Raw genomic sequence first — 25,920 nt, 5'->3', positions numbered from 1 at the left:
ACATCTGAATAACGAACCAAATGCACATTGACGGATTTTCTTCCATCTGTTCCACAAAATTTAAATGTATATTTCTGCAACTATAAATATTGTGGAAATATCAATATTAATTGTGTCTAGGCGACGGCATTCCTTGGAGGGTATTAATTTCATACTCTGTGACAGCTTATTTAATGTAAAAATTATACAATGTATTTAATTTATAAGTTACACGTACAACAAACTGGTAATGTCATAGTGGTATCGTGTAAATGTAGCCTTAGTATAACCTGTTGAACCATAAACAGCACACACTGTGTCATCTAATAAAGATCTTCATTGCTAGCATGCAATAGCCTTTTCAGATTTGCTTTCAATTGACTGTAGTTCCAAACCCACGACTTCAACTCTCTTGATGTTCTTAAACTTTCTGTTACAACTGTAAGAACCATTTCAGATGCTCAGCGCGTGCGGCAGGGAACTGAACGAATCATTCAAACTGATTCATGAACCAATTCACTGGTTTGTCAACTGGTTTGATTGAGCTTTTGAACAGAATTGACTCAAAAGAATGAATCATTCATGAATGGGCATCGCTCAGTGCCAAGAGAAAGTAGACGGCGCATTTGGAATAAACTGAAGCATTAATTACTTGTAAAGATGAATGTAAATGATAACTGTTTGTGTGGAGCAACATTTACTCTGAGTCTGAACAACTTTACTCCGAGTCACTCTGAAAAGCACGTAACCTACACGCATATAAATTAAATAAAATGTTTGAAAATCGCAGTCTTTGTGAATTCACAATAGCATTATGCTTTACGATCATTTTTAAATGGAGTATTTCATACAGTCTTAGAAAATGATATAATAATGTTTTTCATGGATTCTCATCTGTGGAATGCGCCACTTCCGGTACTTTGCCAGATAATCAGTGAAAATGCAATCAAGGATTGTATATAACCCAGTACTCTAATTTAATAAAAGAATCGTGACATCCCTAATATATTTAAAAGTTAGCAGTTCTCAGTTTCCCAGTTTTTTATTTTCTCCCTGGTACTACTACATCAAATCATCCTCTGCTTGTATAGATGTTTACCTCAGCAACAATATCACACATGCCAAGCCAATAACCATAATGTTGGGGCAATCTTTGCCATGTCTTATCAGGTGGGCAACTTAATCAGTCTGGTGCAGCACAGCCCACTCAAATGGCGCTCTCCCGTAGAGGGGGAAAGTGCTGATTTCAGTGGAATGTCACCCCTAATTAATTACCCCATAAAGCTGATTTATGCCACCATTTGTCTTTGCTGCTAGAGGCTTTGCTGATCTTCTCTAGTTTACCTCTGTCAACACAGTACACATATGAAGTGGTCTGTTTATAATATCGGTTAGACTGTCATGCTCCATGTCGGGGCGAATCATGTGGCCAGAGAGTTACACCAGCTGCATTGGAACAAAGAATTCAAGTGGCATAAAGCAAATGCTATCAGACTCTGAAGTGTCCACATGCAGAGAGTGAATGCAGATATTTAAGCCCTTTAAATCTCAGTTCATTCAATCTGGATGTACCATTCAAATTTTTCACACTCAAGTGAGTGCAATGGTAGCATTACAGGGGCTTTTCGAGTAAGTGTTTGGCCAGGATAAAAAATTATAGACCGCCCATCAGCAGCAATCCACTGATACTTTGGGATTAGATTTATCCTCCGTTCTGCTCCCTTCACATCTGTCATTTTATTATGTTATAGCAGCCACTTTCCATGAATATTGTATACTTTGGTGGTGTCCCATTCCTTTTATTTTTTCAGTTTTATTGTTGTGATGAAATATTTAACATTATCTAACAATTAGCATTGAGAAGTATGATTCAGTCAAGTAAATGATTTTCTACCGATGATTCATTTCCATTTGATTTTTTTACATTGCCAAAAATCCATGCTGTGCATTTTACATACCCTTTGCCATTTCTGATAAATAAATAAATACAAATATAAATAAAGATTTAGTTAAATAACACTGTCTATAAATGAGTAACTTTTTAAGTTAAATAAGTTTTTTTGTGTGTATTTTTTCCCCTAGTTTCTTTGTTGTATTTGTTTAATCTTAAACAGCCTCGAAAATATTATTATTGTTGTTATTAATATTTGTATTATTAAAAGCTACATTATAATGATAGCTACTGTTGTGGTCCGATTTGATTGTTTATTTGAAATTCATTCTCTTAATTAACAACCTTGAAAACACATTTTGGAGATTTCTGTCTTTAGCACTAACATACCTTCTGTAGTTTTCAACATGAAACATATGTGTCCACTGTTCAAAATGATAGTAATGTATCATAATTAATGCATATTGCTTGCCGCAAAGCTCTGAAAAAAGTAATGACTATGAATGTCTCTGAAAAAATAGCAAGGATATATTTGCATTATTTATAGAAATCTCCAGTTTGTTTTCCTTGATCAAAGCTGTCAAAAGAGTTTAGGTGTGATTTTATGTTATTTTGTGGGCAGATTTGCATATTTCATGTTTAAATGTGTGCTATCTACGTATATGCAGAAAATAGGAAAACAGTACATTACATATATTGGGGGTTTCTGAGTTAAGTTGAATTGTGGGATTTTTGTTATGTTTCCAGGACAGAATCCAGGTGGTAAACGGGGCATTATCCATCAGCAGTCTGACCCTGTCAGATACTGGGATGTACCAGTGTATCGCTGAGAACCGTCATGGCCGAGTGTTTGCCAATGCTGAACTCAAAGTCATTGGTAAGGAATAACTAAATTCATAGTTACTAAAGACATAGCCACTCATATTCTGAAATATATAGCCAATATGCAGTTGGCCAGATGCAGGTTGTTGACAAATTTGAAGTTTTAGTGCAGCAGTGCTGTGTAGCACTACTTGGGTTTTATTTTTATCATAATCTCATGCCAACCACATTGTAAGCAAACGCTAGCACTTATTATAAGTCTTACTACACCCTTTTACGCTGCATTTAAAAACAGTTGACCCGCTATTATGAGAAGCAGAATAACTTCCGACAGGATCAATGATCAAACCCATCTCGGCACTGAAGATTAAAGGAGTTGATGTTCAAGGCCATTTTATCATGCGGCAGATGAGAAAAGTGCTCTGTTCCCTAGTCCTGTCATTTGTCAGCACAGTGGGTGCTTTGATGCTGTCAGCGCTGAGTGCAGATGGATGCCAAACAGGCAGGAAAGTCTAGTATGCTGAAATTGCTGCCTGGGGGAGATGTGAGGTAGACAGTCTTCACACTTTAGAGCCTTTAGATTTGTGCTGGCTGGCTTGACTCGGTTTGACTTAGTAGTGTGCGGGGGATAGTGTGAGCTCTTGAGTGTGCTCTTAAGTGAGGATATCGCATTAAAAACATCCTCCTCACATGCCTCTGGTAAGTGAGATGATGATGAGATTTAGGAAAGAGGGAAACTGATAGAGATATACAGTAGCAGGATGACAGGTTGTTTGGAAGAAAATGAGTCTGTGACATGACACTCAATTTATTAATTTATATAAAAAAATGTAATGTCATTTATTCTATTATTCACTATCCTTCAAAAGTTTGGGGTCAGTATGCTTTATTCAGCAAGGAGGTATTAAATTGATCAAAAGTGACAGTTAAGACATGTACATTGTTGTCTATTCTATATTCTGTCTATTCATTAAAGAATCCAAAAAATATATAATAATAATAATCAGCGCTATTCTTTTCAACACAGATAAACATCAGATCAGCATATAAGAATGATCATGTGACGATGAAGACTGGAGTAATGATGCTGATAATTTAGCTTTGCATGAAATATATTCACATAGAAAACAGTTATTTTAAACTGTAATTATGTTTCACAATATTACTGTTTTAACTGTATTTTTATCTAATAAATGTAGCCTTGGAGAGCAGAAGAGACTTTCATAATTATTAATAATTAAACTAATCGAACCCAAACTTTTGAATGGCAATGTATATTAAAAATGCACTTCATACATCAGTTACTTGCATAAACATCTTCTATGACGAGCATAAATTCATTTCTGAATTAAAATTAATATTATATTAAATATTATTTGGGGCATGAAAGCAAAAATGTCAGTGTGATACAGCCGTCTGATGTTGTAATGAAAGAAAAAAGAAAGAATTAAATTTTGATAAGACTTTATGAAATGATTTAATGTAATCATGTATTTATATTTATCTTATTTATTCCACTTTTTTATTTTATGTCTGTTGTGTAATTTTTTTTTTTATCTAATATCTAATGCAATGACATTTTACATGTTACAAGGACTTCCCAAATACCTTCAGAAGCCAGTCAATGTATCTTTCTGTTAGTTTTGTAAGATGCTTGTTTTTCTCTTCAGCAGTGGCACCAGATTTCTCCAGCAGTGTGCTAAAGGCACAGACACTGGCTCGGCAGGGTGGAGATGTTTTGATTGAGTGCAGGCCCCGCATGTCTCCGCACGGGATGATCTCCTGGAGGAAGGGCAAAGAGGCCCTGCGAGAGAGCCACAGGTAATTTTACCAACACATTTCCCTTTGTCTGCCAAGAACCTGATTATTAAATGATACAGACAGAGCAATATGATCCAGGTCCGGCAGAGGGTTGTTACTGATCAAAGCCTTGATTATTTACATCAAAACGTCTCAACAACAGCAGCCACTGCATTTGCATTTACTTGATCTAGAAAAAACCTCTTTCAGGTCACAGAATAGCATCAACGGCCCTTGAACAATCAACCACTGATTACTGAATTTGTAGTTTCATAAACTTTTTGTAATTAATAGTAATATAAAAATTTGTAGAGTAATTATTATTATTATAATATTATTATTGTCTAACATAAATTTTCATATTTATATAGTTTTAGGTGGTTGGTTTAAAAGCCTCTCATGCAAAAATTATTAAAACAAAATAGATTTTTAAAATCCTTTTTACAAGATTCTGTCTATTAGTGCATTTAGCTCATAATATAAATCAGTGGCAGCCTGTAGGTAAGCAAAGAAAGCAATATACCCATTTAAGTCATTAACCTACAATAAATTTATACAAATAACAGTAACATTTTACTTAAAGCTTAAGCTTAAAGTTTAATTGCATTAATTATGGCTTGTAATGCACCTTATAATGCATTTTACAATTTCATGAATAATTGTAACCACAATTAATACATTATCAAACTTATCAATTCACTGTTATATTATGCATTTTAAATTCAGTTATAATTATTTAAAAAATATGTATGTATTGTGAATAATGGGGGTCTCTCCCTGCAAATATAATAACTTTATAAATTATTAGATAACAGTCTGCAATTTTACATTTCGGTTTGTATGTTAAATTTTGCATAACATCTCGGTTATGTATATGCAACATCTCGGTTACGTATGTAACGCTCGTTCCCTGATGGAGGGAATGGAGACGTTATGTCGAATGACATAATGGGGTCTCATTTGGGAGGCCAATCATCTCTGAGTTTAAGAGAAAACACCAATGAAAATTGGATAGTGGATTTAACATACCTGAGCCACTCCCCGTGCCCACGGGTATAAATAGGCGACAGGTGCATCCACTCATTCAGGTTTTATGCTGAGGAGCCGAGAACGTGTCCCGGCAACAGCGAATGGTTCAAGGTTGTGGCATGGGGACATAACGTCTCCGTTCCCTCCATCAGGGAACGAGGGTTACATACATAACCGAGACGTTCCCTATCTGTCAGTCTCTATGAGTTATCTCGAATGACATATGGGGTCCAATGGAAAACTCCACAACCTGAACACCATCACAACCCTGTGGTGCTGCAATTGTCGACAAGCAGTGGCGTGCCAAAAAAGCTATTCTTAAGGTTGTAACCTTCCCAAAGCCCCAGCGCAAATTCACAGACCTTGGTACCGAAGGGGCCAAAGGGTGAGTACATCGCTGCTGGAGAAGGCCATGCTGCTGTTCCACCCACAAAAAGTTAGTGGAAGGGATTCCAACCTTCGGTGAAAGATTGTTTCAAATCTTCCCTATTTGTTCTTTCAGCTTGGCAAAACGATGGGGAAGCGAGCCTTAGGAAAAGGTCGCTACCGTGACCACATCCTACCTGTAGGGAGGTGACATGTGGAGATACTGATATGGAATGACCCAGGGGGCAGTACTACATATGGAAAGGGTCTCTGAGGCAGATCCTACCTTAGAGTAGGGATGAAACAGCCGCCAGAAGAGACTGACAGAGCAGTCCGTCAAGGGAAGACACAGGTTTACCAAGAGGGAAACCTTACCGTAGAAGTACACACATATGGGATTACCCATAGGGAATCAAGCCGTATGGACACCTAGCCTAGTACAGGGGCTGACCGGAGCTCCGGGCATGCTAACACCAGTACTGGGCCTGCCAACAGACTGCTCCGCCAAGTCTGACCGCCGAGAGTGCTGGATGATGCTGCTCTTTTGGAGGAAATTGCTCTTTTAGTGCTGAGGCACACAGCACCTGCTTGTAGCATGTCAGTGGGATAGTGCAGCCTGAAGTGTGCAACCCGTTTGACTCAGAACGACCACCACTGAAGCACTGTACCGCCAGTAACAGAATCTTCCAAGAGCCGTTGAACTTGTAGTCACTTGAAGACATTGAATGGACTATAACGATGTTATTGCTCAGCTCCGAAGTGAAAAGTTGGTATGCATTGCACCTGCTGCCTTTTTTTGCTCACGCTGTGATCAGCTGGAGCTGGATACAATAATTGCTTGCCAATGTGCATTGACTCGTTTAGTTTACACTCAAAGTAGATTGGTCTCTCGAAGCGAGATCCCAGTTCGTCGATCACTGACATGATGTCGAAAAAGACAGATTGAAAGGGAACACAACTTAAGATTTAAAATATTCTTGTATATATATATATATATATATATATATATATATTGTGGCGGGGTGAAGTAGAACACGACTCGAGGATGAAGGGAAGTTCCCCGAAGGGTGGATTTTATTAAGGAAAAGGGTGGTGAAAGGGCATTGTCGTGAGGCGGTTTGGTGCTCGGCTACCTAGATACGGGTGCGCTTGTACAGTGTGAGTCCATGCTCTCCCATGGGCGTTGGGGCTGGCGGTCACAAGCGCTTCTCTGCGGGCACAACGAAAGAAAGAGTTAGCCGAGTCTTGCAGAGACATCTCTCACCTCTGTGTCCGCTTGCGGGGTTTAAATGAGCAGTGGCTAATGGGGCGCAGGTGTGGCCGCTCAGCCAGTGATGAGCAGGTGCAGGTGTGCCTGCTCCATCTCCAGGGCGATGCTGATGAGAGCTCGGGACACGATATATACAAACAAAAGATCAACACCAGGATTCAAAAGTTTGGGGTCAAGATTTTTTGAAAGAAATTTATAATTAATTGTAAAAAAAATTATAAACTTTGTTCTTTTAAACTTTTTATTCATCAAAGAATTCTAAAAAACATGCAACTGTTCTCAAAATTCTGCTTTCCAGTCACAGGAATAAATTATATTTGTATTATATTTATTATATTATATAATTATATTATGTATATTATGTAATTATATTTATGTTCAAATAAATTAAGTCTTTGCTAGCATAAAATACTTCTTTAAAAAAAAAAAAAATATATATATATATATATATATATATATATATATATAGCAAACTTACCAACCCCAACCTTTTGAGCAGTAGTATATTAAGTAGACCATCATATAAAGTTCTGAGAAGGTCCCCAGTTTCATTATTTGAGGTAACATCACACCCTGAATGGTAAAAATTGCTTAAATGTCACTTCCCTTGACATGGACACCATCCATCAGAGAATTAAGTATGACTGAGTAAGAATAAGAAAGAAAATTAACTTCAAAGAAATTCAGTCACATTTTCACACTGTCACAAAATTCACACTGACTATGGTTTTTATTTGCATAGTAGAATTTCTAGCTTGACCTACCCAGAGCTAAATTCAACAAGCATCTAAGCACATTAATTCAGTCTGTCTATCAGGTCTGTTTGTAAGCCTCATGTGACGACATTGACTGGGCAGAACCTGAAAACATCTCTGAACCTCCACTCAGACACTGTTAATGCCTCCCGATCAAGGACTCATATTTGAATGAGTTTTTATAATCCATGTAAGGCAGTGCATCACATATTTCATTAGCATACACTTTAGATGAATCCATGGAGGAATTAAGCAGTATGGCACTGTGTCTCCATGGAGAGAGTACCACTGAACTCTCGAGTCTGGAGCCGCTGTAAGAAAATCATTAGTAGCCATCACTGTCCATCAGCCTTGTGCTAACAATCCACCCACAATCTAGAGCCGGAGGTGTGAGAGGGACAGGGTCTCTCATTAAACACTGCTGCACTACTGGGACTGTGATTGTGTGCGTGTGTGTGTGTGTGTGTGTGTGTGTGTGTGTGTGTGTGAGAGAGAGAGAGAGAGAGAGAGAGAGAGAGAGAGAGAGAGAGAGAGGGAGAGAGAGAGAGAGAGAGAGAGAGAGAGAGAGAGAGAATTTAATTGTATCTTTATTATAACAATTTTCTCTTAAAATACACAATTATTCACACTTAATTCGGAAATGCACATTCATTTCATTCTTTACATAAATGTTTAAAAAGTCAACACCATTTAATTCTTTAGAGTACATAGAGTACACAATACCTCATTAACACCCCAGATTTATATAAACTTTGGTAAACAGTCCACTGATTTGTAGTAAGCAAACTCTACTTTTAATCTAGCTGCCAAAAAAGATAAAGATAAGCCCTAAAAAGACAGAAACCACATATTGCACCCTGCCATAGAAGTTTATTTTTTCTTGTTTTCCAAATTACTAATTTTGTAGTGCCATATAAAAAAATTTATTAAAACTGAAGTCCTTTTCCTGTTAACTGAATACCTAGGCTCATAAATAAACAATTTGCAAGAAAATACCTCCCCCAAAGATGAAAACCAATTGCTTAAAAGGGAAAACAGATCCCCTAAACGTGAGCACTGCACAAATAAATGAAACAAAGATTCTACTACCGAACAAAAAGGACAACCCACCCCAACACTAGGATTAAGATGCACCACGTCTGTTCATAGCTACTGCTCCATGTAGGAAGATACAGTACAGCAGATCGAACCCAATGGTATCCTGACCAAAATAAAAGTCACTAAGTGCCTTTGAATTGCTTGAATTAAACCTGCTGGTGGTTGCAGCACATTGAATTTATGCCACAGAGTGGATGCCACCAAATTGTTGGCCACCAAAACTCTTCACCTGTAGGACAACTGGGGTAGCAAACATTTCCATCTAGACAATTGGGTGCATACTTTATCCTCTACGCCCTCCCAATTTAATTTCTGAAATTCAGTACAACCAAAATAAATGCCTAGTATCTTAAAACCTTCAAAGCTCCATTTAAGTTTTCCAGGCAATTGTGGGGGATTCTCTGAGAAATCTTGACCTACCCAGAGAGCTTCACTTCTATCCCAATTCACCTTGGCAGATGAAGCCTTCTCATACACATCAAGTACATCAGACAAAACATTAACATATTGTGTATTATTAACAAATACTGTAATATCATCTGCATAAGCACTTAAAACTGTTCTTGAGTTCTTAATAATACCAGAAGTAATAAAACCAGAGATGTTTTCACGTAATTTACAAAGTAAAGGTTCTATCACTATACTACTGTATATAGTTGCCCTGATATAGGACACCCCTGTCTTATACCCCTACAGGTTGAATAGGATGTCTTAAACCACCTCCCATCTTGACAATACAAGAGGCACCTGCATACAACAATTTCACCAATTTTAAAAAACCCTAAACCAAAAGCTCCCAACAAATTGAGAAGATATTTATGATCTGAGATCAAATGCTTTTTCTTGATCTAAGGAGATCAGGCCAATTTTATGTATTTTTCAAATATCAAAGAAATTAATTATTTGATTTTGTCCTTTCTGGAACACAATATGTTGGATCCCAATGTGCTATTAAATGGAGGTGATTTTTTGGCCTATTAGCAAGGCATTTTGGAGCCTGTCCTCCAACAAAAAACGACCATATAGGTCGTTTGTGCAAGCACCTTATTACGACCTATATTTACGTTTTAAAGTTAAGCGCCCTCTAGCGGGCGTAAAAATAATGACAGTATCGCGTTGCGTCTGTCGTCATGAAATGACGTATAACGTCATTACCAATCAAAACGCACGTTTATTTAAATGCAATGTGTGGGCTTTTTACACCGATCTCACAGTATTTCCTACATATTTTACTAGGTGGCTTATTCGTTCGAATGACCACACCTAACCCCACCCCTAAACCTAACCCTCACAGAAATCATGCTAAATTATGATTTATTGAGCATATACATTTTCGTGCACATCCATTCCCTGGGATCGAACCCATGATAGCATGATTACCTATCAATGTATAGCGCAATGATCTACCAACTGAGCTACACGAAACGCAAATCAGAGTGCAAATAAAAGAGTACAAAACATTAATATGAAAACGACCTTTTGCCAATAGGGGCGCAATTGTAGTATACGCCCTGATGGGTCGTATTTCAGGGATTTGGACAAACGACCTATACGGGCGTATTGGTTGGAGGACAGGTTGGCATTTTGATAGAATTTTGTAAGGCAACAGAGCAACTGGTCTCCAGCATTTCAAAAGAGACAAAAAATTTGTAGGCAACAATAACAGAACAGCTCGTTTACAGGACACAGGCAACATACCATCTTTGCCACATTTACAAAAAAAACTCACAAAGATCCTTTCCGATACAATGCCAGAAATGTTTGTAGAATTCAGGTTGCAAACCATCAATGCCTGGAGATTTTCCTGATTTAAATTGACCCAAGGCAGCAGTAAGTGTTTGTTAGGATATATCTATATCCAAAGCAGTCTTTGAGTCCAAGTCTATTTGAGGTAAATCGTGAAAAAGTTTTGTAGAACCATTTTCATCACAATGCTCAGCATTATAAAGATTTGAATAAAAATCCACTGCATGACGATGCATATCTCTGATATCATAAGTCAACTTCCCATCAGCAAGGCATAAGCAGTCCATCTGTTTATGCTTTGCCACTTTACGCCCAAATTAAAAAAATATGCACTTGCATCCATATCTGCAACAGAAATAAAACGGGACCTTGCCAAGGCTCCTTTTACTCTCTCATTTAAATAAGATCTCAACTCCACTTTTTTTCTCTGTAGCTTACTACTCAACATAGGATCATATCTATTAATTAATTCTGCTTCTATAGATGATATCTCATTCTCAACAACCTCAATTGTTCCTCTTAACACTTTAGTAGATTTGGCAGTTGTGACGAGTGGGGCGGGGGCCGAGGGATGTGGGAACACGAGCAAGGCCGGTGGAGTGATTGGGAAATCCGCGACACCTGCGGCCCACCACCGGTCTTGAGACCCACGTAGGAGATGGAAGGATATAAAACTGGAGCGACGACAGTGAAGGACGAGAGAGGACCAGGCCTGGGCTTTAGTTTATGTTTTGTTTTTTTATTTGAGCGCATCAGTCAGCCGTGAGGGGCTGGTGCGCTGTTTTGTGTTTTTTTGGAATTATTCAAATGTCATTTTGATTGTCCGCCGGTTCCCGCCTCCTTCTTCCGGATGAATACGAAGTTTGTATTATTACAGCAGTATACTGTACTGCAGGCAAAACATTTTTATATTAACTTTACCTATATCCCACCACTGTCTTAAATTCTTAAAACTACTTTTTTTTCATTTTCCACAGTTGCCAAAATATTTAAATAAAACTGCAAAACTCTTTATCTTGAAGCAACCTAATATTAAAATGCCAAAAGGAGGACTTGTTTAAAATATGGGACTTACTTATTACAACTGACACCAGATTATGGTCTGTAAAACCCATTGGATTGATAGAGCAATCAATAATTTGACTACTCATCTGTTTAGACACATAAATTCTATCCAGGTGAGCAGCAGTAACCCTATTATTATTAACCTTCACCCATGTATATTGCCTCACATTCTTAATGTGCCCTTATTAACTTTGATAAACAAGATGCTGACTGAATATGCAGTATTTCAATCAACTGTAAAAATTTTCTGTACAGTTCTAATCCCCCCCTACTATAACGTTCCCATCATTAAAGCGTTTTTTAAACACAATACTTAACACACCAAAAAACCTTCATCTTTCAAAACCTACATTTGGTGCATACACATTGATGAAATAATAAATTTCCCTATCAATGTCAGCTTTAACTACCAAGAGATGAGACCATTAATTGGTTCTTCTGTACTCAAAACAGTGACAATTAAATCAGATGAAAAGAAATCCTACTCCTGCGCTCAAATTTGTTTTATGACTGCTTAAATACTGCCCTTTCCACCACAATCCCCAATCAATTTCATTTCATACATCACTGTGTTTCTTGAAGATAAATAACATCAATTTTCTCTGCTCTATTATTTCAGATACTAATGCACGTTTGTGCATATTCCTCCCCCCATTTATATTATATTATATTATATTATATTGAATTTTTTTTCAGCTTCATATTATAGGACGGATGCATTATACGACCTATCCTGCAGTCATCATGGTGAGATTAGGTTCCTTTTAATCTAAAAAAAAAAAAAAAAAGAATTGGAAAAGATTCGAAAACAATTTGATTCCAGGACCAGGAATTGGAATCGGAATTGATTCCAAAAATTGTGGAATCGAACAGCCCTACTTAGTACAGCGTATAAACCATGGACATCACCGTTTTCAACGTTAAATGAATCAGTGATTTCTCCATTCATATCATCATTTGCAATATTTCAGAAATCAGAAACTCTCACTGTTGTTGTTTCTATTTCATTACTTATTTGAGTATTTTCGATAGTAGATACACTAACTTCCGAAACTCTTACCTCAGGAGGACCCTCAATCTCATCCCAAACTTCTTGGGTAGGCACGATAACAGGAATAACATCAGTCCCTGCTCTCGAAAGACTGCCTTCGATTCCACATTCTTTATGCGGACAAATATAACGTTAATGACCAAAATCACAGCATTCAAAACACTTCATACTACCGGTTGTTGCGTAAACCATAAATGTCTTGCCTTCATGTTTAACATGAAAAGATATATCCAGCGTTCGCTAGGAGGAATCCAAAATCTTGTTTATTGTCTCCTCAACGACATCACGTGTTTTAGAGCTGGGTGTTTACATCCCAGTGAAATCGTTTTAAACGGACCAACAATTTAACAATCAGGAATTTTAGAAAAGCCGTGTATAGTGGAGTAACTTGGACTAAATCGTCATTTACAATAAGGCCAATTATTTGATTCACAAGATGCTGCGCTTTCAAAAAGACTACAACATCCTTATTCATTTGAGAAGCAGAGGAAATATTTTCGTGGCCTACCCCCTCTCCTGTCGCAACAAGCACATCCTCAACCATTACCCCATCAGCATGTACACAACCTGAATCCATTGCGTAAGGACAATGCCTCAACCTGAGACGCCATCCCTCCATGTAAACACTCACTTTAACAACAACAATTAAAATGAATTACCAAAACATTTAGAATCAAAATGAAAAGGCATAAAGAGAAGGATAAAAAAGGTTAGCTGAATTTCCACCACTCAGCCTTCTCCCTACCACCACTCTCGCATGTGCAAACTCCCAGAATGCCCAGAGAGAGAGAGAGAGAGAGAAGAAGAAGAAGAATAGGAGAGAAAACCAAAGAACTTCTTCTATAATGATCATGTGGGAAGAGAAAAAGTTGCTTTCATTACTTTATGTCCAATTTTGCATTTGCAATGTAGTGCTTGTTGGAAATCTGCTGATTGTACTTTGCAAATATGATTGTAGCCTTTTACAGTTTCCAGCTTTTCCACATTTGTGCAAAAATAAGTTAAAGTAGCATATATCTATTCATGCATAATTACAGTATAAAGCTGACTGATTAAAAAAAAAAAGTGCCAAATACCCAGTGAATTTGCTGTAACATTACAAAATGCTTCGATTTGCTAAAATTGGTTTATGAATTCAGTATAGAGATAATCAACAACAGTTTTTAAACCTGGGCTAATGTTAAAATTTAGAAATGTTGTTAATTCAAGTTCATGAGATCTGAAAACACTTACAAGGCGCATGGAGAAAAACTATGTACAAGAATGTGAAAAAATAATACAGCACTACTTAATGATGAAGGGAGCTTTAATACTTTAAAAGTACTAATGCGTTTCGGCTTAAGAGCCTTCTTCAGGGTATTGAACACATATCATGCACAGACATTTAAAAGCTTCAGACTGGATTACTCATAATTCATGTTCATTCATAAATCATAAAGAAATTGTTGTTATTTCATGTTAGCTATTGCGTATTGCTAACATTGATAGAACATATAGCTTGATGTGTTACCAAATTGCTTGACCAGCTTAGTTTTCCTCTCTGTGTGAAGTATTTCCTTTGGATTGTGGGCATTGTATTTTAAATGAAAATAATAGATAGCCTTGATTTCAAGTCACAGCCTTGTTCCAATATTTCCTATTTATTGTTCAAGGACATATTTTGAGGTATTGACATTTTTCATATTTCTAGGGTTTTAATTTAGCTAACCTTTAGAAATAATCTGGCATGTGCCAACAGATGTAAACAAAAAGCCACGAAACTATGTAACGGTGTTCATTAGGACACATAATACAACAGCTAGATTTTTCAGATTTCAGCTAGATTTTCTTTTTTTTCTTCTGCCTACTATCATCCACTCTATGCAAGTGTAATTTTGGCCACAGCTAGAGGAAAACCATCGACGATAATTTCACAAGACATGAGGATGACATGGCTGCTGAAAGCGCTCATGTCAACATGCCTTCATTTCTAAAAATTCCACTGACTAAACTCTTGCAAACATTGGCATGTCCATAAAAAAAGAGCTGTTTGCCTTGGTGGTGGGTGCAGATTTATTTATCTTCAGCAGTGCTGTGATGAAGACCACTGCATACTGAAAGGTCACGGTGTAAATGAAGCACATCCCGCGCTCTGCTCTTCAACATTTTTCATTGCTTTGGCCCCTGCACGACAATTAATAAAAGCAGCATACTTCTAATTTTCTCCATTTTTCATCTGCACTTGTGGTGAAACATGGAAATGTTGTTTTTATTATGCTTAATATATTAGTTTGGACACAGTATGCTGTTTTATATATTCCATAACACCGAAGAAATTCTGCTTTATTATATACAACATGAAATGGTGCTTTATGGACTGACTTGTTAATATGACATTGCACTGCAGTCACAATCACAGGAAATAATGTATAAAGCTCGGAACAGTGACTTTATTTGAATCTTAATAAAGAGTGATTTAGTGATTTTCAACAATCAGTCTTTATTAAACAGCATGTCTTATTGACATTTGTTTCTAACGTTTAGAAAAGGTGTCATTTGTACAGCATTAACCTTGAATTTGTTGCTTTACCATAAAGCTGGCAATCCTGGAATTATCTGTCTACTCCTACCACAAACTCTCAGTTTTATAATTCTTTTGTGGTGCTTTTTGTCATTTTGGAGCTTGACAGTTCCAGTATTTATTATTATATTTTCTTTTACTATACAAGGAAAAGTGGTCAGGATGTTCTCCAAAAATTCACCTTTTGTGTTTCGCAGAATTAAGTAATATGGGTTTGGAATGATAAGAAGATGATAAAATACTAACAGGATGTTCATTTTTGGCTGAACTATTTAGCAGAAACCATGGCCAGAATGTTGCTGTTTTGTGATTGTGGAAAGTCTTGCTAGTGAAAGTTGCAGAAGAAACTATTGAAGAATACTTTAAAAGATAGAGCTTTTATCATCAGCTGAAAGTGAATATATCAGCGCTGGTTTAACACCAAGGAAGAGTTTAAAGACAGGTTTTATTAATGAAATCAATTTATCCTAGACTCATAAAATGTGTTTGCATTTTAATTGTTTTATTTCGCATATATATGAGACTCACCAAATGCCCAATAATCTGAGATGCAATTGTGAAATATACATTAAAAAAAAAAATACAGGTTTTAACTGCAAATTATTTTATAATATGACGGGGATTTATAATTTAAAACAATGTGAATTTGAAATCTGATGAATCTGAATCTTATGTCTTCTAAAATTGCTTATTGTCTTATTATTTAAGTCCTATTGATCCCTGTGGCCAGACTAAAGTTCATTGATCTTCAGTGTAATATAAAGCTTGTATATGGATGAATGGGGTTGTATGGCTTTCATCTTTTCACTTTGTTGTCTAGAGTCTCCGTCCTGGATAATGGCAGTCTTCGGATATCCAACATCACCAAACTAGACGCAGGTCTTTACACTTGTGTGGCGAGAAACCAGTTTGGAGTGGCAAGCAGTGCAGGCACACTAGTTGTGAAAGGTATGCTGGGACATTTTTTTTTTTTTTTTCACGATAAAAGTAAGCAGCAACATTTATAAGAATAAGAAATGTTAAGTAGCAAATTGGAACATTAGAATGAGTTCTGAAGGAAACTGAAGACTGGAGTAATGATGCTGAAAATTCAGCTTTGCATTACAGGAATACATTTTACCTTTTAATATATATATATTAATTATAAATGAACAATTTTCTATCGATCTACAGTCTTTGCCGGTGTAAGAGTAAAGCACTAGCTCCTTATCTCCACAATCGCTAGATGAACTGTGCTTGTGGTTAATGGGGAATTGATTTATTTGGCGAGCATCAGAGATGCATGATATGCATGGAAATATCTGTGCTCTGTTTCATTAGGGTTAAAATCCATCTAAAACAGCCTTTTTTTGCAACTCTGTGAATTCTTCACCCGTTTGACAAGGTGGCGTGAACAATACCAGCGCTCTGTTACAACAGCGGTTCGGTGGTCCTTTTTGTTTTTAAAACTGGTTTCTATAGTAACCCTCTGGTTTCTTCTCTCATTCTCATTTTCACATGAAAGCCTGAATCGTGAATACATGTTCATTTGACATGTTAATTTGCAAACAGTTTAAATAAAATTGCTCTAACAAAAGTGTTTGCCGTATTGAAGAGACATCTCTGCAAGAGGTGCGTGATAAAGCATGAATAATTCAGCACAGAGGAATCCAGAGATTACTAATAAGTAATGATTCATCCCATAGATTAAAGATGAACCGACATTTTGTTTTATTTATCTTTTATTTATCTGTTTTTGTCATCTTGATACTTTTTTTGACATATCCTAAATGAACTTCATGTGATTAATACAGATGTGATGATATGGAACATATTTTATTGTTTTGATTTGTTTTCCAAAAATGATGAAAAAAGTAGCTGAGAATTTGTTGATATTTTGATATATAGAGAGATAGATAGATAGATAGATAGATAGATAGATAGATAGATAGATAGATAGATAGATAGATAGATAGATAGATAGATGGATGGATGGATGGATGGATGGACGGACGGACGGACGGACGGACGGACGGACGGGCGGGCGGGCGGGCGGGCGGACGGACGGACGGACGGACGGACGGATGGATGGATGGATGGATGGATGGATGGATGGATAGATAGATAGATAGATAGATCTATCATATTAATAACAGGTGCATTAATTTGATGTATGTATTGATATTTTGAAAGGTTGGAAATATTGGAGTCTTGGCAGAATTGTGAAAAGCTGACTTCTTTTAGATGAAAATGTAACAGAATAGTGACATCTAGTGGTGGTAGAAGTGTGCTGCTCATTGCACTTCTTGCCTCAGCTCAAATGGTAGAAGTAATAATAATAATAATAATACATTTATTTTTAATAGCACTTTTAAAAAGTACTTTCTCAAAAGCGTTTCACAACAAAAGCAAGCTCAACAATTTAAATCAACTAGGACTAAAATGCAAAATTATTAAATAACAAAATAGAACATAATCAAGTAAAAAAAAAGAAAAAGAATCTGAAATTTTTTAAATCAAGATTTAAAAATACCTAACAAATGTGCGTCCCTAATGTCAGCCAAAGAATTCTGAGCACAGGATAAAAGACCACTCTAGGAGGATCGAAATTTGCAAGATGTTCATAAGGAGTGTGAAGTTCAGCCAAATACTTTGGAGCCAGATAATGCAAAACCTAAAACATTAGCATAATGATTTTGAAAAAAAAAAAAAACCTGACAGGGAGCCAGTGCAAAGACTTCAAAATAGGGGTCATATGGTCACCAACCCTGGCCACAGATAGGATTTTAGATGCCAAATTTAGCAGATATTGTAGTTTGTTGAGGGGAGATTTACCAGAGATGTATTTTGGGAGCATAAACGATAGCACGGGCTGTAAATGAGAAATATATCTAACACAAAAGGAGGTCTTAGTACTCAAATTACAGGTTTATATATATATATATATATATATAAATTACTAGACTAACTAATTTTATACATGTCTCATCTTAAGCCTGGTCATAATGTACTTAAATACAACTTTTGTTTTATCCACCAAGCTACTGCTGACTAGTAATGTTCACTTATATATTAGCTGCTGACCGTCTCATTGTTATTTCAGAGCCAACCATCATCACTTCTAAAGCCAGCCAGCTGGATGTTACAGTGGGAGAGAGTGTTGTTATTCCATGCCAGGTGTCTCGTGATCCTTCCCTGGACGTGAGATTCACCTGGTTTTTCAACGAGCAGCTGATCAATTTTGGAAGCCATGGGGGATATTTTGAAAAAGTTGGTGGGGTACGTGTCATTCTTTTAGCATTTCTGATATTCAGGTTTGTTGATTTGTTGACACCAGAAAATCTATAAGACTATAAAATGGCTATAAAATGAATCTGTAAATATAATTTAGTTTTTTGCTCACAGACATCTGCTGGTGACATTATGATTCGTAACATCCAGCTAAGGCATGCAGGAAGATACACATGTGCCGTCCAGACTAAAGTGGACAGTGCGTCTATAGCAACAGATGTTGTGGTACTAGGTAATGTTTTTCCAAACAAGATTTCAGAGACAAACCCCTACTAAGATTAAGTTTAAAAGTAAAAACCACTAGGTAAAAACCTACCAAAATTAAAAATGTGAGTAAATTCTATAATAATTTCTCCACAGGTCCTCCAGACCCACCGCTGGATATTAAAGTTGATGAAGTGACAGAGACAATGTCCTTTGTGTCCTGGAGTCCAGGCCCTGATAACCACAGTCCTGTATTTGCTTACAACATTCAGATCCGAAGCCCTTTCTCTCTCGGATGGCAGGCAGCCAAAACAGGTGTGCAGGAATTAATAGTTTGGATTAAAATGCACAGTTTATCATAATGATTCTTTGGTGCTGTTTAGTCTCCACTGAGGTTAGTTTGATTAGTTTGGCACAAGGCCTATAAATTCTTTTCAGTGTTTTAGCATTGCTTTTATGGTAGCATTATTTCGAAGCACCCATCTTTTTCCTTTGTTCAGACCTCTAATCTCAGGAACCTGAATGCCAACTGTTAGTTCACTGCAACGCTTCTTGAAGTTTGCAAGCTACAGTAGTGCAATCAGAATCAGAAAGAGCTTTATTGCCAAGAGTTTGTTTCAGTGACATAAGCTTCCAGTACACAAAGACAACAACAACACACAGACAAAAATAATAATAAAATAAATGCAGGAAGTCAGAGGGTTAAATAGGGGAGGACCGTGAATCATCCTGGTCATGAGGGACTTTGTTTGTATTAGACTCGACCTGTGCATGTGCGATGAAGATAACATTCAGTGTGAAGCACTGCCTCTGGCTGTCATCCAGAACTCATAGAATCACAGTTACATTCATTACTCTTGTTCTTTTCAACAAGGGTACAAGAAAGTAAAAACAGTTGGTTCCTTTTAATCCCAAACACTTTGTCAATTCCTGTCCATGTGTATGTTTCTTTTCCATAAGAAGCTGCATATTAGACCAGACCACGTTTCCAGTCTCTAGCTTGTTTTTCAAATTATTGTTTTGTTTCGGGTCTGAAAATCTATCTTCAATATATTGAAATATCTCTTCTTTTCTCAGTGCCAGAGTCTCTGGGAGGGCAGCAGTTCTCAGCCCGTGTGGTGGAGTTGAGTCCATGGGTTGAATATGAGTTCAGAGTGTTGGCCACTAACTCCGTAGGCACCGGGGAACCCAGCAAACCCTCACAAAAAATCAGGACCAAGGACACATGTATGTATAGAGTTGCATGTTTACTTTGACCCCCCCCCCACCCCACCCCAAACCACCACCAAAAAAGTAAATCCCAGGTACTTGCAAACTGCTGTGATGTGATCATTTAAAACAAAATCAGGCCAAAACAAAATTTGTTTGTTTGTTTTAGAGGAGTTAATACAGTTTATCATAGAAAACTTCATTATGGCTGGAAAAAAAAACCTTCAAACTACCAATGATCCGCAATGATTATCCCTAATTGTTAACAGATAATTGTTGTTGTTTCACTTTCACAACACGTTAAACATCACACTCTGGACAAACTGTGCAATCAGTTAGAAAGATTAAAGACTCTAGCTTCGATATTTGACCACTGTTTCGGTAAAACATTGTTGCAGTAACAGTAATTTATTAATTTATGTCAGGAGTGCAAAATAATAAATAAGTATTATGTCAAATTTTGAATAGAAATTCACCACACATTCATATTCTGTCACATCAGCAGCAGTTTATTTGTGTTCACATAGCATCACTGAACAGCGTCAATAAGGGATTATAATCCAAAAATGCATGTACATAAAGATATAAAGATATATTTACTCTTGTACAAACTCTTAACAAAATCATAATTTTTATTCATTTTCCACTGATTTATGCAATCTGATGAAGATTAGAAGCTCCCTGGGCTCTCTGTGTGTTTACACTCGTCCATGCTCACACTGTGATTCAGACAGAAGCCGATTTGTTGTTAAAAATGTCAATCATATTGTATATCTCATCCCGCCCCGTCATCCTGTGATCTGTTTCCTGTGTCTTTCCTTGTACATATCTGACCATAACAAACGCAGATAAACACGTTTACACACAAAGACCAAAGATAATAAACACATGATTACGAAAGGATATGCTTTGTATGTTATTTGCTTGAGATTTGAGTCATTTTGAAAAGCATAAATAATATTTACATATGAAATGCTAATTTGTGCAGTGATATAAAAGGCTATAAATAGCATATTTTAACCACAGTAAACAAACAAATTCCACATCTGATCGCAAAAAGAAGTTATTACAAACACTCGTTGGTGGTTTAAAGTGAGTTTTGAGTTAAAGTGTACTAATATTTTAATAAATTGTCTTATGTAGCTTGATGCTAACATTAGCTCTAATGCAGCTACATAGCAGGTGCGGTTCTTCTTCATAATGCATTTTGACATAATAATTCACACACATTACATGGTCTTAGAAAATGTTTCATAAAATTCAAAGTTTTAGAAATGATTTTAATGAATTTCGAAATGAAGCATTAGTAGACTTCTGACTTTAGCTTAATTATGTTTCTAAAATCGTATTCTACATCAACAATTTTTTATACATTTAAAAATGATAATGACAAGAACTGCCTTTGTTTTTTGGGGGGGGGGTTTTGTTCTGTTCTCTGAGGCTTAATTCAGTGTTATCAAGATTTATGACAAAAAAATAAAATATTTAGAAGTACTAATCTATTTTCTGGCCTGTTTTTAACCTCCCTCAACAGAACGCTATGTTCCAATCGGTGTGGAGGATTGTAGACTCGGAAGTAAACACCCACTGCTTTGATGGGCTTATTTTGTGTATGTTTTGACAGCATACATTCCTGATAGATGGACGCTGCAGTGTTTTAGGTCAAAAATGCAAAGATAACTCAATACATTTCAAGCGATCTATGACAAGTGACAAAGCAATAGTGGTGATCACGTAATAAAAACAATTACTTACGGTTGTGTGTTGCAACATTATTGTATAGCATCCTCTTTTAGTTTCAATCTTTTTGATAATCCCACGTCGAATTGGGCCTTGTTTGTAAACAAATCATTGTAAAAATTAAGTTCTTGCTGACACAATCTGAATCTTCATTACAAATTAAGCTCATCCACCCTTTCCTTATATTAGGATCAAAAGGAAGGCAATGCAAAGACTGTTTTTCCACAGGTTGGCACGGCACATCATCTTCTTGTCTTCAGAGCATCTTTATTGTTTGTTTTCTGCGTAGAACTGCACGCTCGTCTCTCTCATAAACACTACATGTGTGAATTGGTGGGCGGGGCTAAACAGGCAGTGATGTCGAAGCAGGCGTTGATCTTCTGCAGAGGCAGTGATTAGTCACACTATTTCATCATAGAGTAGAACATTCCAAAAGCTGTCGTTTGTCCAGGCTATCTTCGACATAAGCTGTTTTTAGACTATAGCGCCAAAGTTTTGAGTTCAAAAGCTATAAAGATGACTAATTAGAAAAATGACCTCTTATATATCAGAAGTCAAAAGGAATTTTGGTTTCTCAGTTCATGACCCCTTTAATGCAATGTATTATATAAAGTGCTTTTTGTGTGTTCATTTTAGAATTGAAACGAGTGTGCAGCTCATATTTATATATTCATCTAAATCATGTTCAATAACTGTATACCACTGCAAAGGTATTTCCAGCTTCGTTTTCTAGGCAAAGACCAAAAAATATCTTTGCCGTGGGTATATTGGGAACTTCATAAGTTTTGGGAAGGTCAGCAGGGATTGTTAAAATAAAACAAGGCACTTCTCCAAGATTTGATAAGACTGACATATAGTTCTCTTCCAACTATACTATATATTAAACCTTTTCGCTCAGAACCAAGAAGCAGCCAGGAAGCTGTCTCTGTGGCATCATGCTAAACAGATGGAGGAGAAAAATGCTCTGTCAGCACTTCTGGTTTTTCTCGTCTTGTAAAACTGGCTGAAAAAGTCTTCTTGTTTTAATGCTGTAGTGCCAAGGACCACCCCAGCCAGAGTCAGTGGAGGAGGTGGCAGTCGCTCTGAACTTGTCATCACTTGGGAGGTAACAAAGCAAGCACTTGCTTTCACATTTAAGTGCACAAAGGTAGCTGTAAGTGGTAGACCATCGACAGGCCTGCATCAAAAACAGGCCCATCATGCTGTCAGATTTAAACAGCTCTTGTTTAAAAAAGGCAGATACTCTTCAGTGAGGCAGACAAAATGTTTATGGATTTAAGCAATTACATTTCAGAATGTGACAAGCGATTTTCCATAGTCTGCTTTTACTGAGACAAAGCCTCTTGTATAACATTGCTCTGATATAATGATACGTCTTTCACTTGCTTATTCTCTCACCCATGTTGTGTTTGTGTCTGCGGATACTTGTGTGGCTCTTCAGCCAGTCCCAGAAGAGTTGCAGTGCGGTCCAGGGTTCGGCTACGTGGTTGCTTTTCGCCCTCTTGGTGGTCAAAGCTGGATGCAGGCGGCCGTGACGTCTCCTGATGCATCCCGATACATCTTCAAAAATGACAGCATCCCTCCATTCTCTCCATTTCACGTAAAAGTGGGAGTTTACAACAACAAAGGAGAAGGTCCTTTTGGACATGTGACCACTATATACTCGGCAGAAGAAGGTAAACCCAATTGAATATGCAAAGACAACTGAAGACCATTCCCTAGTTCAGTCCATCAGAAAGTATAAACACTTTGTCTCTGTGGTGCAACGGAAATGTTACTCCTGGTTGGAGTGGCCCAACATGGCATTACAGAACGCAGATGACTAGGAGGCTGCAAGGGATAGACTTACAGTTTTACAATGGCACGCACTGTATGAAGGTCTTAAATTACAATTTCATTAAATTTCATTTTCACAATTCACAATTTGCAAAACTGTTTTATGGAGTTTTTGTCTATTGAAAGTCTTCTACACAGTAGACTCCACTTAACACACTGTTCTTCTACCGCTTACAGCCTTGTTTTCATTCCTGTCAAATAAATAAATAAATAAATGGAGGTCTACCACTACCCTTAGGTCTACTGGCTCAATCAATGTTGTTTGTTCACACAATGGAAGTTTGTGCCAATGGAGCAGAAATTACCTTTAAGGATGAATAGGTATATGTAATGTTTAGAACATTATGTGGCTTCAGTGGTTGATTAGGGCAAATTGAAAGTGCTAAACATTTGCTACTGCATCAGTGCTCTCATAATGAGCCTAAACATGCTGAGATATTACTGTAATGATTATTCTGACCATAGAGCCGAGTCGTGCCCCCAATCGCGTCCGTGCCAAGAGCCTGTCAGCCTCAGAAGTGGAGGTCAGCTGGAAGCCTTTACCATGGAGCACCAGTAGGACACGCATAATGGGCTATGAGGTGAGGACAACACAACTAAAGCAAGCTAATGAATCTCACTGGGTTTGTTCTACATCTAAGTTGTGTAAATATATTCCCTGTGCTGTTATAACAATTCTCGCATCCAGTTTTATTCATGTTCTTAATACAGTAGCAACCAAAAAACAATGCTATAAAAATGAAGCTATTGGAGGAACATGTCAGATATTTTGTTCTGTTCAGAAATAGAAAATCAGTAAGCAAGTCTGCCTTGAATATATCACATGACGACCCACATGAACACCACAGCTCCAATAAATTTGAATCAATGATTGACACTTTGTGATGCTGATTATGACTGCTAGTTGACTGTGAATTTCAGCTGATGTATTGGAGAACAAAGGACAGACCGGACACAGCCAGTGTGATGAGGACTGTGGGAAACAGGACGAATGCTTTCGTACGTGGACTGGACCCCAGCAGTACATACTACATCAAACTCAAAGCCTATAACAGTGCAGGTGTTGGACCTGATAGTGTTGTGGTGAACGTCACCACTAAGAGACCCCGTAAGTGTGACATGGACCCTGGCCATTGTGTTATTGTCTGAAAACATCACCCTATATCAGGGTGTTTCCTTTCATCATTAGGAAAATTAAAAGAATAGTTCATCTGAAAAGGAAAATAATTTACTTAACCTTGTGTCCTTTTTAACCGCAAAGACTTTGTTTCATCTTTGGTCCTCCCAGTAGGACTGAATGTCCATTCTCCCAAAACTTTCACACTTCATTAAGTTCATATAAGTATCGTAGAAATTAATCCTAAAATAAGTTATTTTAAATTAACCTATTATTCATGTAAGCATTGATCAATTCGCATTCAGTACATGAAGTTCATCAAATATCTTAAACATTTGCTCAAACATGATCATTTGTTGCACAAAAACCAATGAGATTAGTTTTCATTTGCAAGAACCAATGAACTCCACAACTGAGCTTCCATTTAACATTTAAGGAAGTTTATGTATTATGTGTGCTGCTGAATGTGTGCAACTTAACATAACAAACTTAACAACTGTGTAGCAGTTTTAAACTGCTCTGAAGTATTACGTTCAGCTCTTTGAATGTATTTCTCCAGCACCGAGTCAGTCTCCAGTCAAAGTCACGTGGAATACCACAGACTCTAAACTCATCCTCAAGTGGGATCATGTCACGTCTCTGGAGAATGAGTCTGAAGTTATGGGCTATAAGGTATGAACCTACAAAAATCACTGCTTCTATATCTGTTTATACCACAACATGGTTTAATATTTGCTTTGGATCATATTACCATATGTTCCATAAATACTGAATAACGCACACCATGCATTCAACGGTCCATCATCTGTTACATGGGTTTTAGGTAACACTATATTAAGGTGTCCTTGTTACACGTTACATGTACTTATTATTATAATAACAAAGAATTACACAAAATTACATGCAAGTTACCCTAAACCAAACACTAAAACATATATTAAGTACACATAGTTAATTAATATTACTTGGAACTTAAATGTATAGACCCTTTTAGGGCTGACAATTACATCAAAGCACTGGCTGGAAACAAAACACAGAGAAAACTGGAGGTGACCAATGCAAACCAGCACAGATTCGGCTACATGAGCTTAAAATATCATTTTGTTGTGATA

At 37.0% G+C, this 25,920-nt stretch overlaps 1 protein-coding gene across 1 annotated transcript in view; it reads left to right on the top strand.

The window, feature by feature from the left end:
* Nucleotides 1-25,920, top strand: part of LOC132117981 (contactin-4-like) — a 101,450-nt gene that overhangs the window by 73,293 nt on the left and 2,237 nt on the right. The window contains exons 9-20 of the mRNA XM_059527421.1: nt 2,618-2,747; nt 4,363-4,513; nt 16,253-16,380; nt 18,515-18,690; nt 18,817-18,934; nt 19,063-19,221; nt 19,984-20,133; nt 22,890-22,960; nt 23,297-23,531; nt 24,157-24,272; nt 24,613-24,799; nt 25,368-25,480. Of these exons, the coding sequence (XP_059383404.1) occupies nt 2,618-2,747; nt 4,363-4,513; nt 16,253-16,380; nt 18,515-18,690; nt 18,817-18,934; nt 19,063-19,221; nt 19,984-20,133; nt 22,890-22,960; nt 23,297-23,531; nt 24,157-24,272; nt 24,613-24,799; nt 25,368-25,480 (1,734 nt within the window). The remainder of the gene's footprint in view (nt 1-2,617; nt 2,748-4,362; nt 4,514-16,252; nt 16,381-18,514; nt 18,691-18,816; nt 18,935-19,062; nt 19,222-19,983; nt 20,134-22,889; nt 22,961-23,296; nt 23,532-24,156; nt 24,273-24,612; nt 24,800-25,367; nt 25,481-25,920) is intronic.

This window comes from Carassius carassius, chromosome 37 (assembly GCF_963082965.1).
Source record: "Carassius carassius chromosome 37, fCarCar2.1, whole genome shotgun sequence".
NCBI lineage: Eukaryota > Metazoa > Chordata > Actinopteri > Cypriniformes > Cyprinidae > Carassius > Carassius carassius.
This window is presented reverse-complemented; position numbering and strand designations above follow the sequence as displayed.